Here is a 19,558-nt window from a genome sequence, read left to right as displayed (position 1 = left end):
AATATGATGCGTGAATGCAATCAATTAAAACACATAAGCTAACATTTACTATTCCACGATAAAACTACCCAACAAATAATGTATTGTCTTAGGGTCGGCCAAGTTAAATTTAGATAGTTTATAAGATAATCTTATCTTTATTATTTAAAACTTAAAATAACTCTTTATTTTCTCTTTTAAAAATAAAGTACCGCTGGTTTGGTCAAGATGCAATTATCCACTGCAAAATCTTAATTGCATCTTTGTAAGTTTAACCCATTATTTCGGAATTCGTGACTTAAGTTAGAGAGTGTCGCCTTAGGGTCGGTCAAGCCTAAAATACATCACTCATTCCTATCTTCGTAAGAAGACAACCTTGATATTAATATCTCTAGAAACATTCATTAGGGGGATGGAAACAGAGCCGCCTCGAGGCCCTATTCATATCTCACGGTGTTGTACTAATAATGAAGACCATAGGTCACATTGAGATGTTCACCTTCTCCCACTTATTATTTTAGAAATAATGTGTTTTATTAAACTAATCAATTAATTCTAAATTAATCATTGGTTTATAAATAACCCTATGAATGTAATTAATTAAAAAATACATTTAATTATAAAAGAGCATGTTTCTACAATTAATGTGATATAAATAATTACCCATTACATTCATCTAACTTTACTAAAATACTTTTAAATAAAGTTGGTTATCTTAAAGGACTATAATAACTATTGAATTTATTATGGTGTGAGTTACTTAATAGTTACCAAGTTTAACTAATTTAATACTTAGTAGTTTACATGCAATTGATTTCTCCAAAACAATTCATATAAGAAATTATGACAATCCTAAATAATCATGTTTTTAAAAGATGCATGATTAATGAGAAACTAGATGGGGTTTCATGAATGGCGTGAATTGAATAACGCATGATCATGTTATCATTCAAACATTATTAATTAATATTCATTTAAATAAATACAATAAATAAATAAACAATAAATGATGAACCGACTACTATTGGGTATTTCTAAATTTACAACCTTTGAAAAAAATAGAAATAAAATTACAAAGTAGCATTTATGTTGTTTTCAAGACTCCAAGAATGTTTCTCCTCTCTTATAGGCTTTCTTGCTAATCTTTAGGAATTTGTTAGGTCAACTAATTAATTAGAAACTAACTTTCTAATTAATTTATTTAATTAAAACCAAATTTTAATTAAATAACTATTTTTGTCATATTTTTAATTTAGTTAAATTTAAATAATTAAATAATCAAATTTAAATAATTATTTAAACTTAAGATAAGATCTTAACAACCTAAAAGATATTTTATTTTGCTAATAAAAATAAAATAAGATAATTAAACTTTTAAATTCAAATAATTTAAATTTTAATTAAATAAAAGATTTATGCACAAAAAGAGGACCTATTGTTTTGGGCACCAAATGTGGTGCCCTAGGGTTAGGGCCAGCGACACAAGGACATGAGCCAAGGGCTCGGGTGGCCTCTGCATGGTGGCTGGCGTAGGGACACAGCACCAAAGGTGCATGGGTACGCAGCACCAGTAGTGCAGGGGCACAGCATTAGCGGCACAGGAGGCAGGGTCGGGGCCTAGGGCACGCATGAGGCAGAGCCTCAGCTGGTGGCTGGTGCGTGCCATGGGCGCAGATGCGCCTGGCTTGTGCGCGCGACTTAGGCCGGTGGCCGAGGAGCTCGGGTTGCTGCCTTGGTGGCTGGTGACTCGGGTCCCTTCTCTTCTTTGTATATAGATTTTTAAAATACATATTTCAAAAATAAAAATTTACAAAAATCCTATGCCCATTATGGCTTACACAAGACCTAGAAAATCAAATTCCTAACCCAATAGCACCATATAATTAATGATATATCATTCAACCATACATTCAGAAAGCATATATATCCATTCAATATACATATAAAAAAAATGCAAGAAACTCATACAACATTTAATATATATATATAGACTACTCTGGTACCAATTGTTGGTATTAAAAGTGTAAATTAGAGTTATGCAGCGGAATGTGTCTTTTTAAAAAATTTATCAATACCAGCCAGGATCTTACACATGTACTTATACTAAATCACATACAAACAGATTAGAGATCACCTCTTGTAGCCTATCAAGTGCTCTCGAATCTTTTTGTATTAAATCAACGATCTTCCTATCCGGATTCTGAAAGCTCGCACATTGATCTTCCAGACCAATCATCAATCACACGAGGACGTGTGTGGGCACTTAGGATTAAAAATGTTGATTTAGGACTCTCTCGATGTTCTCAACACATGAGATCTAGAGAGGTTTGATTGAGTGAAGATGTATTGAATAGTTTTTCAGGTTTAGTAAAACTATCACTTTCTTTTCTAGAGAGAGAGTCTGGCAGTCTAAATTTTTAAATTGCTTAAAACAACTTATTCCTGAAAGTATCACTCTTTCATTTTTATAAAGATAATTAACTCAATTAATTAATCTTTATTTTATTAAAATAAAATTGATCAGCTATAACATATTTAATTATTTAATTAAATCATATTAAAAGAGCAATTAAATATATAATTAAATAAACAAATTATTTGAAATTCAAAATTCAAATCTCAGGGATATTTATTATCCATGTGTGGCGACACACTCACTGTACAATGAGTGTGTCGCCCCACAAAATTAGAGTTATCCCTAATTTTCTCATTTGTTTGTTTATTTAATATTCAAGGCAATATATTTATCCAAAAATAAATATGAGTTAATTCAAAATCAACTTCATCTTAACATGTCAGTTTTAAATAAATAAATATCTTATTATCAATAAGATAAGGGTGCACTCTTAATGGTTACTACCCATGGATGGTTACTTTAATATTAATCATTGGATTAAGATTAATGATCCATATTTATAGTTGTTAATTAATATTTCTGAAAATAAATTTTGATTTTTTTAAATTTTTGGAAGGGTTACCTGATGAAAAACTTGTATTTATTATGAAAATATATTATTGTAAACTTTTCATTTTTCAAATGCATGTCAATTTCTAAATATAGCTAGTGTCTCTCATTGGTTGAAAACAACATTAATTATGACAAAAAAAATAACTAAATTCAAAATTAATGTAGAAAAAAATTTTTACATGTTTGTGACTTACTATACCAAGTCACTATGTTGTCACATCATCATAATTGTTAATACACATCTACAAGTCTTCCATAAGATGATTATTAATCTCTCTTTTTATATTAATCCAAACATGATTAATATTTATTTTAACATATAGTTTTTATTGAAATAAAACTATATAGTTAAATAATTAATTACTTCATAATTAATCAATTGCCCATAATTATCACATAATTATTTCCTTACCCTAGAAAATTAATTTCTTTGCAATTAAGTCCTCTCTACAAATCTTTATTTTGACATTCTTACCATTGATAGTGTAGGACAAAGGTGATCTAGGGGCTATTAACCTATAATACAAAGCTCCAATAAACCAAATTATTAATTAATTTTTTAATTTAATAATCTTATTTATTAATTCCATGATTACTCCACTATAAATATGAAATTGCACTCTAAGTATTTATAGAATTATATTTACAGAGTTTTCTCTTGTAGTCTATTGATATAATCAACAAATGTATCTTTGTCCTCCATTTATTGGTTCGTTAATTAGAGCTGGTCAAGATTACCGTTTTACCCTTCTAATTACCACTTGATCCTTAAGTACCATTAAATCACTAGAGAATTATTAATCTATAATCAAATTATAGATGTGAGCTCAATAACTATTCATTTCTAGAATTAACCCTTAAGGGAACCAATATTGAATCTGTTAGGAAAGTATGGATTCCATTATTGTAAATCATGTTCCCAGTCATTTATGATATTGAATCTCCAAAACAAAAGTCATTAGCCTCATTATACTAAGAAACCTTAACAAGTGAATCAAAAGATCCAATAAACACAAACAGGAATTCATGAATACTCATGATTTAGACTGATCTACAAATGATCATCTATTATGATAAGAATTAAATCTTTATGTCATATGACAAGTTTATAAAGATCATTAATTATCATCGATCATGTCATATATAATCTCTATTATATACAACACATTTACTAAGATGTCTATCCACACCAGTAATCTGAATCTAGATCACTTGCATCATGTATGCTTTGTAAGCCACACTAGTAACCATTCATTAAAGATTCCTTACTTTAATATATTATTGACTATTTTATTCATTATATATGATCTTAATTCTCTCGTACTAATACAAGATCATATTCTCATAAATGAATAAGGAATTTTCATGATATTTGTTGAGGCGGTTTTTTCGCCACAAGTGTATTGAAGAAATAATAAGGTTGAATTAGTGCTTAATAATAAACCAAAAATATGAAATGAATTCACAAGAACACAAATATTTTTACGTGGTTCAGTGGTTAAAATCCACCTAGTCCACGAGTCTATATTATTGTTGTTTCTCTCTCTATTTTGGCAGAGTTTCAGTAGTACAGAATAATCGTCCCCCTCCCTGTCCAATATTCTTAGTATCTGTAGAGAAATTCCATGGACAGGTTTGGGTAACCGCGTGAGTCAATCACGGATTTACATATTTATCACATTTAATACAAATAATTCCCATTTATTCTGGGATATGATTTGATCACAAAATAAATGGTCTCCTAATATCTGGGACATTAAATATGACAGGCTGGTCATAAATAAGCGTATAAAAATACTCGAGTCCTGGGGATCCGCGGGTACGCAATATATTTGAATTATTTCGAGCTGGATATCTCTCCAAGCTCGTACTTCATAAACTATTTGAATATCATGAGCTCGTGCTTCACAACCTTCATATTTGTAGCTCAGGTTAAACCCAGGATGCCTAACACCGAAGTTTCTTACGTGGATAATAAATAGATATCATTTCCTTGGTTATTTCTCCGTATATTTATTTTCCAACTGTACCCAAGTTGAATGAAGGACTAGTGCTGAAATCAGGGTACAACATTTGCCCCCCAAGTCCCTGCTCGTGGTTCAAGTCGTCACCTTCTGACCTACATAGTAGGGACTTTTAGACTTCTGTTGCATTGAACCATGTTTGCCCACTACTCATGTAGTGGACACGTGGTATATCACAATTGGCGTCTGTTCGGGTTTTGAGGCTTACAATAATTGTATTGTCACCTTTTTGTCTTCGTTTTGTCTATTTAACCATGGCCTTTGGATCTTGTACTAACCAAATCGGATGGCCCAAGTTAATTTATTTCGTTTACGTATAAATAGGGTAAGCAATTTTCAAGTTTCACCACCTTTCATTTGAAATTTTTCCATATTGTCTCTCTCTTTTGTATCTCCGAATTCTCCTTCTTTCTCAGGAAAGGACAAAAACCATTTGTTGCACTCAGTTTCTCAGGAGTCTTACAGGAGCTTTCCCCTGCAAAATCTACCTCTTTTCATCGACGAACATATTGTAAGCACTTCGTCTTTTGGTTTTTAAGAAATTTTTCTTTTACTAGTCTTCTTCTTTCTTTTTTTTTTTTTTTTGTCCTTCACCATGCTCATCCGCACTTAACCGTAGTCATCTTAGGTTATTTCCCAAATGTTTTTAGCAAATAGGCTTCAACTTAGATTCAATGAGTAGGTCCTAAAACATCCTTAGAACTACGACATTCATAAAACAGGGTAATTTCTGGGTAAAGTTGGGTAATTCATGGGGTAATTTAGCAAATACCCATTCGGGATATAGAAGATGAAAATATTTTAGGGTCCAAACCAAGTTGCTTAGAGGTCACGCCTCTTGGGTGGTTTTGCACTAAACCGCCTCCCAAGGAAAGTTGTGGCCTGATATTCTGCCACACGGATCCCTAAATACCAGGGGTCTATTAGGAAACCGAGGCGCGTAACTTAGGGTAGCTCGTGACATCAGGCGATGGGGACGAGGCCAACCCAGCTCGTGTATCAAAAGTAAACCATTCCCCTCCGTACTTCAGTGATATAACCTTTAAAACTCTTAGGTCTCCCACTAATTAGGTCGTTATGTTCGTTAGGCGATCTGATGGCTCCCAAGAAGAACACACCCAAGAAGAACGCACCCAGCTCATCCTCTCAACAAAAGAAAAAAGGGAAGGAGGTCGCCCCTGAGTCTCCCATTCCCCACTTCGATCCATTGGTGGAAAAGGAAGTAGTGGTGGACCCCAACCCTACTTTGAGGCAGAAAGAATCATCTCCAAGATCACGACCTAGGGGAGGGTAAATAAGATTATGCTAAGCCACAACATCGAGGTCCGGACCGGAGTCCTCATTGCCCAACCTGCCTTTGAAGGGGAATGGAGCTGCTCCCCTCTCCAGGACAATTTCGCAGCCTGGAGTGATGAACACTTGAAGGCAGGTGCCCTCCTTCCCTTGGACCAATACTTCACGGATTTTCTAAATTTCGTGAAGTTGGCTCCATTTAAGCTCCCCCCGAATTCTTATAGGCTTTTGGCGAGGCTGAAATACCTATTTTTGAAGCACGAGTGGGAGGTCCCCACTCCGAAAAATATTTTATACTTCTTCTACCTCAAGGTCAGCCCGGAGCAAAGAGGTCAAGGTGACGGGTTCTACTACCTCACCAGATTCCTGAATTGTGCTCCGGTCATCAAGCTCCCAAGCCATCCTAACGACTATAAAGACTTGTTCTTTATGTCGAACGGGCTCTGAAACTGTGAATATAGATACTTCAACCATCCTCGTAAGTTCTTTATTCTCTAACCTCAGCTCGTGAAATTTTATTCTTTCTAAGATATTTCCCTTGTACTTGTATTAACTGAGTTTGTTTCTCGTGCGGCCATATTTGCGAGGACGGCAAAGTCTGTGACCCTTGGGGGTTAGTACAAGAAATTATCTGGGCTGCCCCCCAGTGAGAAGGATTACCGCCAAATCGTGAATTACGTCACGATGCTGGCGTGTAAATTGACTGGCAAAGGCCAGATGTCTGCCTTAAGGACCCAAGCTACTCTCCCGGTAATCCATAAGCTCCCGCCCTCTCAAGAAGAGGCCTTGCCAGCCATCGAAGGCGAGGACGAGGAAGAGGAAGAGGAAAAGGTGCCTCTATGCAAAAGAGGCGGGTTCCTGAGGCTGTTCGAGAACCCGATTTAGAGCGAGCTACGTCAGGGGCAGCAATCGGTGTAACGACCCAAAAATCACTAATAAGGCTTAAGGGTCTTGATTAGTGTGCCAGGAGGGCATAATTGGTTTATGTGTAATTTAAATGATTTAATGCATGATTATGTGATAATCATTTTTATATGATTATATGGATATATGAAATGCATGTGTTATGGGTATTAATATGCATGTGGGCCCTGTTTAGCTTATAAGGGCATATTTGTAATTTTGGCCCGTTGAGGTCATAAATGTGATTATTTGTGGTAAATGGTTGAGACAACATTATTATGTGGATATGTTTGCAGCGTACGGCACGAGGCGATCCTAGGGAGCCAGTTAGCGGGAAAGTCACAACGGGACCCAATACTTGACTCGGGGCGAGTAAAAGGGTATTTTGGGTATTTGATATTTAATTGGGTTAATAGGTTATGAAAACAAATATTTGAAGATATATTTGATGTTAGAGAGTTTAGGAGGGAATATTGGGGAAAATTTACCATTTTTCCCTCGGGGACGTTTTTGGTACCCCGAGCCTTGGGATTAACTTAAGTGACTTAAGTTAGATAAAACAAAACAAAGGAAACAGATAGAACTTTTCCAAAACCGACTCCTTTCTCTCTCTCTCTCACTCTTGCTTCCTCTAGAAACTCTCTCAAGCTAACTTTGGAAGCTAAGGAGGAATTTTGGACTAGGAATCACTTGAATTGAAACTAAGGACTTGGGAATTAGCTCAGTAACTAATTGGTGGATTTATTCTTCAGTAGAGGTAAGCTTTTAACTATAGTTTAGCTTTTGAATTCTGGAAATTGCTGGTTGTTTTAAGGTGCTTAGGAGCTTTTGAGAATTGGAGTTTAAATGAGTTTTGAGTCTAGTTTTCTGTTGGGTTTTACTGCTAGGAACATATTAGAATGTTTGTGATGAGTTGGTTGTGTTGTTGAGTTGATTCTTGGTTAATTTGGTTGCGTTTTTGTTGTTGAAAATGGTGATTTTTCTGGGTTCGAAGGGGTCAGGACACGGCTCTGTTCTTGGTGTGTCGCGGCCCTCTAGAACAGATGGGAGCCAAAAAGAAGGGTGGTTCGCGGCATGGGGAGCTTAGGGTCGCGGCGCGTGTCTGCTGAATGGGGAGGCTGGGCCTCTGGTTAGAGGCAGGCCGCGGGATGGGGGGTATAGGGTCGTGGATCTTAAGGGCATTTTTTGGCTTTGAGAAGGTTTTAGGTGTGGGAACTTAACCTAGGGTGCTCGGGATCGATTCCACTACCGTGTTTGGTGGAATTCGATGTCCTGAAGGCTAGAACTTGATTCAGAAACCTTTATTCACTTATTATTGATGGAATCCCTTATCATGATTGTGACTAGGTGTACGCTAGGGCTTGGAATGGGGGATCATGCTCGAGGGTCATTTTTTCGTAATCAAAGCACTCGGAATTAAAGGTAAGAAAACTGCACCCGGTTGTGTGACTATGTTGGGACTAAGGGTTCCCTATACTTGTATGCAACATTGTATGATGGTATTATGCCATGTTGACATGAAATAAATGACCCAAGAGTGTCGGAATTAATATTGGTGCACAGGACGTAGCTCAGCCACTGGTAGCTGAGGACAGCTTAATGTTCACTGAGCTCAGTTTAAGCGGACCGGAGTCAGTGGGATAAACAGGGGGTGCGACCTAAGGGCGTCGAACCTGGATATTGTATGATATGTAAATTATCTGGATGATAGATTGTTGATTGATATCATTGATTATATGAATGATGTGATATGTTGAGTATTTGAATAATGAGTTATGAATTGTGTGGTTACTATTATTGGTTATATTCTGTGTATTGGTTTTCTTGCTGGGTCTTGGCTCACGGGTGCTACGTGGTGTAGGTAAAGGCAAGGGTAAGCTGGATCAACCCTGACTTGGAGAGCTCTAGAGGCGGAATGTACATAGTCAGTTGTTCGGCCGCCACGGCCGAGGGTTGGACAGGGACAAGAATACCTTAAATGTCTATTTTGCCCTTAGAGTGGCTAGTAGTTGTATATAACCCTGAATTTTTTGTAAATTATCCTTTATACTCTATTTCTTTCGGGATCCCGTGTACAAAATGTTTATTTAAATGAAGTTTATCCTTTATGATCAAAATCTTTTAACCCTAATTCAATAAGGGTTTTAGTGACACATTTTCAACTAAATGACTTGATTAGCAAGTCTTGCACCTTTATAAACACACAGTGTAACGGTCTTGGCTACCCAGGGCGTTATAACTTGGTATTACAACGGTCTAAGTTTAAGGGTTCCTGAAGACTGGCTAAACATGTACATTCGCCGCTAAAGACAAGCTCGACTCAGGGTTTGGTAATTATGTATACATGTTTATATGCTTAAGTGATTAGAAAGAATTATGATTGATGTTATCTGTTTGATTAATAGGGAGCAAGAGATACTGGTAGGGCCTGGCCCTTGACTGCTGTGTGACAATATAGAGGCGTGCTTATTAGCATTTCCATGTATGTAAATGAACATCTGAATGACTATCTGCATATTGCTTATATATGGGTGAATATATGGATAAATGTCTATATCTTGACTGTTGTGTGATGATGTTGAGGCATGATTATTAGCATTGTTGGTGCATGTGGATGAATATTTTGATGGACTGTTATATCTTGATTGCTTGTGATTGGTTGTTTCCCAATGGCGGATTATGGAAAGATTAATAACCTGTCATCATAGTCTAATCGCGCGAGTCATTGATTGCAGATTAACTTGGATAGTTATGCGTCCAAGGCGATCTACGTGACTAGTCAACACCAGGTCTGAGACTAGAGATGATGACCAGGGCCAGAGCCCTCTGCCAGTCCCTGAGAACTGGCAGCAAATTATGGAAGAGATGCAAGCCTGGCTTCAGAGCCAAGATGAACAGATCCGTCTTTTGAGACAGCATGCTCCGTCAGGGAGTGTTGCACCCATTGTGCCACCTGCAGTGGCACCAGTTGTTCAGCCATTGGAAGTTGGGAATAGGTGGGAGCCATTGTATGAGCGGTTCAGGAGACAGCTCCCTCCAACCTTTGAGGGAGGACCTGATCCACTGAAGGTCGAACAGTGGATGAGTATGATTACTGCTATCTTGGATTTCATGAGGGTAGAGGGTCATGACAGAGTGGTCTGTGCCACCTATATGCTAAGAGAGGATGCCCGCATCTGGTGGGAAGTGGCATCACAGACCAGAGACGTTACTATATTGGGTTGGGATGGATTCAAGGACTTGTTCAGTCAGAAGTATTATAACGTTGCCGTCAGGGCAGCAAAGGTGAATGAATTTGTGGGATTAATACAGGGCAACATGACAGTTATAGAATATGCCCTGAAGTTCGATCTACTTGCAAAGTTTGCATCAGATCTTGTGCCTACAAATGCAACTAGGCAGGACAGATTTATCAGAGGGCTTAATGCTATGATAGCTCGAGATGTGAGAACTACAACAGTACATGGGGGAACGACTTATGCTCAGGCTGTTGAGAAGGCTCTTACCACTGAGGAGGTGGAGAACAAGATTTGGAGGGAGAATGCTGTGAGACGGGAGGTCCGTAGAGTGGTGCCTCCACATCTAGGGTATGGTAGGGGCGAAGGCCCCCATGATCTAAAGAGGAAGACCCCTGACACTTCGACCGCTCCTGGTCCTGATAGGATGGGTCGGGGTGTTCAGGGTGGCCGTCAGGGAGGCGGTGACACATGGAGTAGTTACCCAGAGTGCACAAGGTGCAGAAGACGCCATCAGGGTGAATGCCGGGCCAAGGCCTATTTTGTGTGCGGGGTAGTGAGACACCTCAAGAAGGATTTCCAAACCGTGAAGAAAGGGAAAGCAGGGAAGGTGGTCTGCTTGACTCCAGCTCAAGTGTTCACCTTAACACAAGCGAAGACCGAGGCTAGTCCCTCGGTGGTGACAGGTCAGCTTTCTAGCGCTGGCTCTCCTTTTACTGTATTGATTGACTGTGGTGCTACGCATTCATTTGTTTCTAGTAAGGTGATTGATAGATTGTGTATACCTAGTGAGTGCCATACTTCGAGGTTTGGGACTATATTGCCTACAAGGGAACTGGTAGTTTCTAGGAGGTGGATTAGAGCGCTGCCAGTGATGGTTGATGGTAGAGAACTTTCAGTAGATTTGATTGATCTAGATATGGAGGACTTTGACATGATTCTAGGGATGGATTGGCTGGTCAGATATGAGGCTACTATTGATTGTAGGAAGAAGATGGTGACTTTTGAGCCTGAGGGAGAGGATCCCTTTGTGTTCGTAGGTACAGTATGTGGACCCCGTATACCCATGATATTAGCGCTGAGAGCTAGGGACCTATTACAGGGAGGATGTATAGGTTTCTTAGCTAGTGTGGTGGATACTACTAGAGTTTCACTAAGCTCGGTTTAAGCGGACCGAAGTCAGTGGGATAAACAGGGGGTGCGACCTAAGGGCGTCGACCCTGGATATTGTATGATATGTTAATTATCTGGATGATAGATTGTTGATTGATATCATTGATTATATGAATGATGTGATATGTTCAGTATTTGATTAATGAGTTATGAATTGTTTGGTTACTATTATTGGTTATATTCTGTGTATTGGTTTTCTTGCTGGGTCTTGGCTCACGGGTGCTACGTGGTGCAGGTAAAGGCAAGGGTAAGCTGGATCAACGCTGACTTGGAGAGCTCTAGAGGCGGAATGTACATAGTCAGCTGTTCGGCCGCCACGGCCGAGGGTTGGACAGGGACAAGAATACCTTAAATGTCTATTTTGCTCTTAGAGTGGCTAGTAGTTGTATATAACCCTTAATTTTTTGTAAACTGTCATTTATACTCTATTTCTTTCGAGATCCCGTGTACAAAATGTTTATTTAAATGAAGTTTTATCTTTTATGATCAAAATCGTTTAACCTTAGTTCAATAATGGTTTTAGTGACACATTTTCAACTAAATGACTTGATTAGCAAGTCTTGCACCTTTATAAACACACAGTGTAACGGTCTTGGCTACCCATGGCGTTACAGCTGGCCCCTCCGGCCAAGGTAACCTATATCCTTATAGGGAACTAGATAGGGTTGTTGCTGATTTTAGGTTAGTTAGATTTAACCTCAATCAGCTCGTCCATCGTCATCCTCACAACCCAGACCGTAATATCACCCTGCTCCAGTGCGTAGACCACTTGGTGGTGCGCCATGACAATAGCTACCCTAAGGGCCCGGTTGTTGTAGATAATACCTTACATTTTAGGTCCGCCATCTTTGAGGAGTACGGAACAAACCTAGGTCATGGCCTTCTCTGCTTCAGGGCGCCTTTGCCCCTGGATTTAAACAGTACGTAGATGAGTCCAGCCCCGAGGTAGAATCGGAACCTGAACCTCCTAGGATCCAAGAAATACTAATAGTAGACTTTCTTTCTCCTCCAATAGTTCCAAGACTGGAGGTCGTGATAATAGACTCCTCCCCCAGCTCGGAGGGTAGGATCTTTATTTATTTTCTTTGTGTAGGCTTTTGACTTTACTTGTGAACTGATCCCTTTTTTGTTCTTTTCAAGCGACGAGATGGAACAAACCGGAGCTTCTGACCTCCGTACCATTTTCCAGGCCGGGAAAACCAACTCGGGCCCTGTCATGAAGAGGCCCAGATTTACGAAGAAGGCTCCTCCGGCAAGGAGAAATGTCTCAAAATCCCCTGACAATGGAAAAGGCACGAGCTCGACAGCTCCGATGTCTTCCGTTACTCAGAGAAGGATTCCTCTTCCTCCTCCACCTCGATTCGCCCCTTCTTGGGATCAAGTAATACAAGCTGATCCTCCAGCTCCTCCCGCCCCAGCCGCGACCGTCCGCATACCATTTGATCCCCAGGATCTGGAGAAGAACCCCGAAGCCTTTTGGGGAATCCTTTACGAGACTGTGAGCCACATGGTGGGGCACACTTACAAAGCCAGCTCGAGGAACTTGAGGACGATCGAGGAGCGGAGCTCGGAGAACGTCCTGGGGTCAGCCTTGGGGATGACCCTCACAATAAATTATCCTTCCTTGGTGACACCTTTCTTTTTATCGCGTCAAAGGATATATCTAACTTGCCTTGTTATTTTGCAGTCTTCCCTGGCTCAACATCGTAGCATAGCCCAGGCTAGGGCTAGAAATGATGAGCTCCAGGCCAAAATCAATACTGCCAAGACTGCCCTGACCGCTGCTCAAGAAGGTGAGCAGGCCGCCAAAGCTGCCTCTGCGGCTGCTCAAAAGAGTGAGTATGATGCCAAGTTTTCCCTCGCCTCGTCCCAGGAAAGTGAGCAGGCTGCAAAGATTGCCTTGCCTACCCTCCAGGCTCAGAGGAAGAATGGGATAATGCTGTCTACCTTTAGCCTTATATCCAAGCACTTAGAGGAAGAATGGCATAATACCATGCCAGTTTTCCTTTAAGGAAGAATTATCACACAATCACTCAAAGCTATGGTGAGTTTATTGTCTAGAAGAGCAAGAAAAATCTCTTATGATAATACGAAAATTGATTTGCATCTAAGATCATAATAGACTTTTCTTTATGTCTCTCTTCTCGAATCACCAAACTCTGATTTGTTGCCCACCAATGGCAATATTTTGATGATTTAGGATGTTGCAATAATTTATTTTGGCAGGGATGAAGCTACATTTTCCTGAGCTTGCTATAAAGAGAATCATAGGCTTGCGACGGGGAGGATCACCATGGGCCTGTGACGAAGCTGCATTTTCTTGGGCTTGAGCGAACTGGATACGCGACGACAAAGATCTGCGTTATCAGATTTGTGTTCTCAGATCTCTCTCGACGGGGACCCAACAATAACCAAGCCTCAAATGAGCACTTTCACACTTCAGGCGGCCAGTAGATCCTCTAATCCACAGTGACAATGCTTAAGAAGATTTGGCGATGAAATTTATGTTGATTTTGGATCCTTGAGCTCTGTTATTGAAGTTGGTGGTGGTCGGGCTCCTCATTATCTAGGTTTCTCCATGTTCTATGCTCAAAGTCATGGGTTTCGATTTACATATTTTTTATGGTGCTTCTAAATTCTAAGAGTCAAAGAGAAGAAGTGTTGGTGCCGGATAAATGTGAGATGAATGAACTACAAAAATATAGGCTTGAAGGTGATCGAAGTTGGGGAAGAAAGAGAGAATGATGAAATTGAAAAAAGAAAAAAAAATGTGTGGGTTTGTGTTCTTAATATTTTTGGTTAAATCTTTGTGTTATTTTGCTATAAATCTGGGTTTTTGTTATTGATAATTGTTTTGATCTTTCTAGTGTAGAGATTGATGATGATGAGTTTTGATTTTTCTAGGTTTCAATCTGTTGATGGATAGGAAAAATGAAGAGAGAGAGATAAAAAATAGTTTATTAATTTATTTTGTTTTAATTAAAATACTTTTTAATTATTTTTATAACTTTAAAAAAAAAATTCACTTGATTCATTAATACTAAGGTCTATCTAGTCATTGTGAAAATTTTGTTGACCAAATTCGATGAAAAGATATTTTTTTAAAGGGAATATACTCATTTGGTACCTTATGTTTTTGCAAAGTATTATTTTGGTACCATCTGTTTTCAATAATACTCATATGGTACCCTGTATTTTAAAATCGTACATATTTGGTAGCCTAAACTCAGATTTGATAAATAAAATTTTGTCAATTTAATCAAACTGCTGTCAATTATGTAAATTACAAATTTAAATTTAATTACATAATTACATATAACTGATGACAGTTTGATCATATTGACAAAATTTTATCTATCAAATCTGAGTTTAGGGTACCAAATATGTACGATTTTAAAATACAGGGTACCATATGAGCATTATTGAAAACAGAAGGTACCAAAATGATACTTTGCAAAAACAGGGTACCAAATAAGTATATTCCCTTTTTTAAACTGATTTCATAATTACAGGGTACCAGTTAAGAATTATTCGTATTAGAGGGTACCAAAATGATACTTCACAAAATTATAGGGTACTAAATGGCTAAATTCCCAAAAAATAATATATTGTGAAAAACTAATACATAATGATAAAAAATAGGGTAGCTAATCATTTGGTACTTTGTGTTTTTGTAAGTATTGTTGTGGTATCATGTGTTTATAATAATGTTCATTTGATACATTATATTTTGAAATCGTACATATTATTTGGTACAATGTATTTTAAAATCATATATATTTGGTACCCTGTATTTCAAAATGGTACATATTTAGTATATTAAACTCAAATTTAATTAATAAAATTTTACTAATTTAATCAAACTGCTCTCAATTATGAGTTCAAAATTTACATTTAATTATTTAATTACATATAACTCATGACAGTTATTATTTATCAAATCTGAGTCTACAGTCTAAGGTACCAAATATGTATGATTTTAAAATACAGGTACTATATGAATATTATTGAAAAAATTGATACCTAAACAATACCGTGTAAACACGCTGAGTACCAAATTAATAAATTCCCCAAAAAATAATGTGAAAGAGTAAACTTAAAAACATTATGAGAGAGTTAGATAAATCAAGTAGGAGAAATTGAGTAAAGTGAGTTAAAATGATAAAGATATAAAAATGATGAAATAGAACTCAAATAGAAAAACTTGGAGAGATCGTAGGCAAGACAAAAGATGATAAAGAGAGAAAAAGTTATGTAAAATAAAATAATGTGAAAAAGAAAAAGAAAAAAATAGTTACATGCAAAAAATGACAAAAGAAAATGTTATTGAAAAACATAGAAAACAATTTTTTGCTCTCAAACTTTTATGTTTTTTTTCATTTAAACTTTATTTTTAAAGATTAATCTCTGAAACAATATTTCACAGAACATTTTTTGTTGCTTAGTATCCATGCCAAACATGCTCTTTACGCCTACTAAAATTTGTAAATTACACTAAAATTTTAGAGGGTGTTTGGCACCTTAATTAAAAAATTATTTTTTGTTTTTAAAAGCTAAAAACTGTTTTTTGAAAATAAGTGGGGGTGTTTGACGTTGTTTTCAGAAAACAATTTTTAAAAACAAAGTTACAAAAAACAGAAAATTTTGAGAACAACAAAAAATTGTTTTCTGTTGTTCTCAAAATATTTTTGTCTATCTTTTTTTTTCTCATATGATTTTTTTATTTTTTATTATCTAACATAATTTATTGTCCCATAATTTTCCCTCTCATTAGTTTCTCTCTCTTCAGTTTCTCTCACATGACTTTCTCCCTCATCACTTAATATATCCTCATTTTCTCTCTCATCATTTTTTCTCTCTCGTCATTTCCTCTCTCATCACTCTCTCTACTCACGTCTCTTCACTTTCTTTCTCACCACATTCTCTCTCATTTTTTCTTGGATCAATTTCTTTCTTCTCAATTTCTATTTCTTCAAATTTTCTCTTCTTACTTTCTTACTTCTTATTTTTCATCATTTTTTTTCAAATTATTTTATCTCATTATTTATTACAAACTTTTAAAATATTTTTCTCTTTGTAAATATATTTGTTAATATTTTATTTAAGATTTGAAAAAAATAAAACTAAAATATTATTTTTAGAAAACATTAACCAAACACATCTTGTTTTTTGAAAACTACAAAAACAGTTTTCTGTTCTCATTTCTGAGAATACAACTTTAAAAACAAAAAACAGAAAACAATACCAAATTTTAAAAACAAAAAACAATACCAAACAGGACCTTAGATTTTAGAACGATTAGGCACTGTAAAATTCCAAAGAATATTTGATCTGTTGGATAATAGCCCAACTTTTCTTCTAAATGTAAAATGAAAATCCGCAACATGCCCGGTGCTACTAACACTCCAGTTACCAACATGGCACCCTTTGTAAGTTGAAGCAGAACAGGGTCAAATAAAGCCGGTTTACTTTGGCAAAAGAAAAAACCTAACCTTTACCACATTTCACTAATGAGAGCTCTGACTAAAACTCATCTTATATATTTTTCTCAAAATGGAGGAAACTTCAATTCAACGGGTTTAGTTTTAAAATAACCAATGTAAAAGGACCAGAATGTTCCTGCTCAACATCTGTGATTACATGATAGCATAACTAGAGCTCCTGTCCAATCAGTGTTGCCCTATAAGTGAAGTTTGGAGCTTCCATATCATTTGTTCTTCTTTGGTTCTTTCACATATTGATCCATCAATGCTTCAACATCTTTCCAAAAGAGGCCCTCAACCAAGACTCCATCCTTCGTGAACCTGTACATTACAATACGATCTAAATTAGGAGCTCTTAACACCTTAAAGAAAGCAGAAATGAGTGTGCAAGCATTCATAAATGCACACGAGAGAGAGGGAGAGAGAGACCATTTAGTTACACTTTTTGTCGACTCTACTGGTTCATTGGCAGAAATAGATTTGGGGTCAGCACTTGAAATAGTAAGAGTGTACATATCAGAGAATCTTGGTAGTTTGGAAGAGACCTCTAATCCAGTGCTTGTGAATGAGCCCTGCAGAGGTAACAAAAAAAATTAGTTGACCTTTGACATCATTAATTCATATACAAAATAAATTTGTCAGAAGCTAGGATTATTAAATTCCTATGAGCAGCTAGTTCAATCAGTTAAGATCCAAAATGTGTGTGAGTGAGAGGGGAGGGGAGGGATTAGACTTAGAATCCTAAGATGGGCGTGTGTATTTCCTCTTTATATATAATAAAAATAAAGGAATCACCGTTAGTAATTTGCTAATTCATATAAAAGATTTGAAAAAAAAAACATACGAGGACAATAAATTTCAGAAAGGGCCCCCAATCTTAAGGATGGATTGCTAATATTATTCAACTCCACATCATTTAACATTCAAAATATTGGACTGATCACTGTATGATAATTGATAACAAATATCAGTTGTCAAAGTTTATGTGGCTTTACTCGAACTCTATGGTATATCTTGGAAGACAATAAAGAATACTTCTATGATATCATTCAACTCCAAGTAGGAAAATATCTGGGAACCTTGAAACATAAAAATAGGAAATGAAGGAGACATGCAACTGATAAACATGACCTAACCCGCGCTAAACATACAAGTAGTACCGTTAAAGCAAAACCAGACAACACAAATTTCATATACGGCACTTTTCATAGAACATAGATTACTATAAACAAATCCAACCTGTTTATACAGAATCTAATATGCATATATTATAACTCTATCCTTTCTTTTTCCATAAATCCAATCCAATTAAACTTAAATAAGATACTACTAGGTTAGAATTAGATTATAAGTATTTTTACATTCAATTCAAAATGGTATCACCATCAAGATGTTGACTCAAAAGAAAAACATACCGCAAGAGGATAGGTAAACAGGATCGCATTCTTCTCCTTTGTGTATATGATCAGCTGCAACAACGCATTGAAGACTACATACTTGCCAGAGTCAAGATTAAACGCATTCAATAAAGCCCTGACCATAAAATATGTGTGTGTGTGTGTGTGTGTATAAGAATAATACACACCCCTTTCATTTTGAAATTTTATGGTTAAAATTATGTCCCATCATGACAAAAGCATCTCAATTCAACCAAAAATGTTAATCAGTTGTATCACTAGACCTTTTTCATTTTCAATTGTTAAATACAAGAAATAGAAATTGCACAGCTAGAAAAGGATATAACACGATGCAACCAATGAGGAAATCACGGTTCTCAGGGAACTTTTTCTTGTAAAACTGAGCGAACAATGCAATAACAATGATAACAGTTCCGAGCAACAACCGAACATTACTGAGTCTCACGTCTTCGACATAGCCACGGCTCGTAACGATCTATTTTTTGGCGATTACGAAAGAAGAAAGACAAATTGATAGTCAACAAAAAATAATTTGAGATCGAAACTGTTTGGTAACCTAGAAAATAAGAAACCAAATCGCAAAGGGAAAATTACACTGACCTCAGAAACAGACTCATCGAGCATGTGTTTAATGGAGTGGTGATCCAAAAGATTAGTCTTCTTAGGGCTTTTGGGTGGCGTTGATGCGGTTTCTGGTTTCTTCTCCTGCATTTTTTCTTGAGATTAAGGGCTTGGAAGAAGACTGATCCGGAATTGGGTGAGAGAGAAAGAGAGAGAGTGTTACGTTGGTCAATCGAACGGCCTTTAATTTTTCTAACCTACGATGCTGGGTGCGCAATGCGCGTCCTCAATTTGTGAAATTAAAACTAGTTTTTTTTAAGTATTAAGGTCGGATCACACTAAATTAATTGTATAGTTAAAAATGAATACCACGTTATGAAATGTATTTTGAGTACATAAAATGTGTGTTAATAATTATTCTTTTTGTCCAAATAAATTCCATTAAAAAAATTACATAAAAATTGTGTTATACAATATTTTTCAAAATGAATAATTATGCTCGGAAGGCACTATTCCATGC

The 19,558-nt window shown here is 36.7% G+C and overlaps 1 protein-coding gene and 1 long non-coding RNA gene across 2 annotated transcripts; one reads left to right on the top strand and one right to left on the bottom strand.

The window, feature by feature from the left end:
- The first annotated feature begins 13,518 nt into the window (after positions 1-13,518).
- On the top strand, positions 13,519-14,471 carry LOC133794009 (uncharacterized). Its single transcript, XR_009875079.1, has 2 exons — positions 13,519-13,620; positions 13,803-14,471. It is a non-coding gene; the product is annotated as an uncharacterized LOC133794009 (long non-coding RNA).
- Positions 14,472-17,087: 2,616 nt separating this feature from the next.
- LOC133798315 (signal peptidase complex subunit 2) lies at positions 17,088-19,316 on the bottom strand. The gene is made up of 5 exons (XM_062236552.1): positions 19,078-19,316; positions 18,801-18,952; positions 18,475-18,556; positions 17,489-17,631; positions 17,088-17,380 (listed from the first exon to the last, which is right to left on the bottom strand). The coding sequence occupies exons 1-5, from the start codon at positions 19,186-19,188 to the stop codon at positions 17,284-17,286; spliced, it is 585 nt and encodes a 194-aa protein (XP_062092536.1). The 5' UTR covers positions 19,189-19,316; the 3' UTR covers positions 17,088-17,283.
- Between the last annotated feature and the right edge of the window lie 242 nt (positions 19,317-19,558).

The sequence above is a fragment of the Humulus lupulus genome, chromosome 8, assembly GCF_963169125.1.
Source record: "Humulus lupulus chromosome 8, drHumLupu1.1, whole genome shotgun sequence".
Classification (NCBI taxonomy): Eukaryota; Viridiplantae; Streptophyta; class Magnoliopsida; order Rosales; family Cannabaceae; genus Humulus; species Humulus lupulus.
This window is presented reverse-complemented; position numbering and strand designations above follow the sequence as displayed.

Excerpts from the sequence above, each read along its gene's own strand:
- LOC133798315 (XM_062236552.1), bottom strand. The coding sequence starts at position 19,188 with ATGCAGGAGAAGAAACCAGAAACCGCATCAACGCCACCCAAAAGCCCT. Across the intron at positions 18,953-19,077 it reads TCGATGAGTCTGTTTCTGAG|ATCGTTACGAGCCGTGGCTA; the intron begins GTCAGTGTAATT and ends GCCAAAAAATAG. Across the intron at positions 17,381-17,488 it reads ACAAAAAGTGTAACTAAATG|GTTCACGAAGGATGGAGTCT; the intron begins GTCTCTCTCTCC and ends TGTAATGTACAG.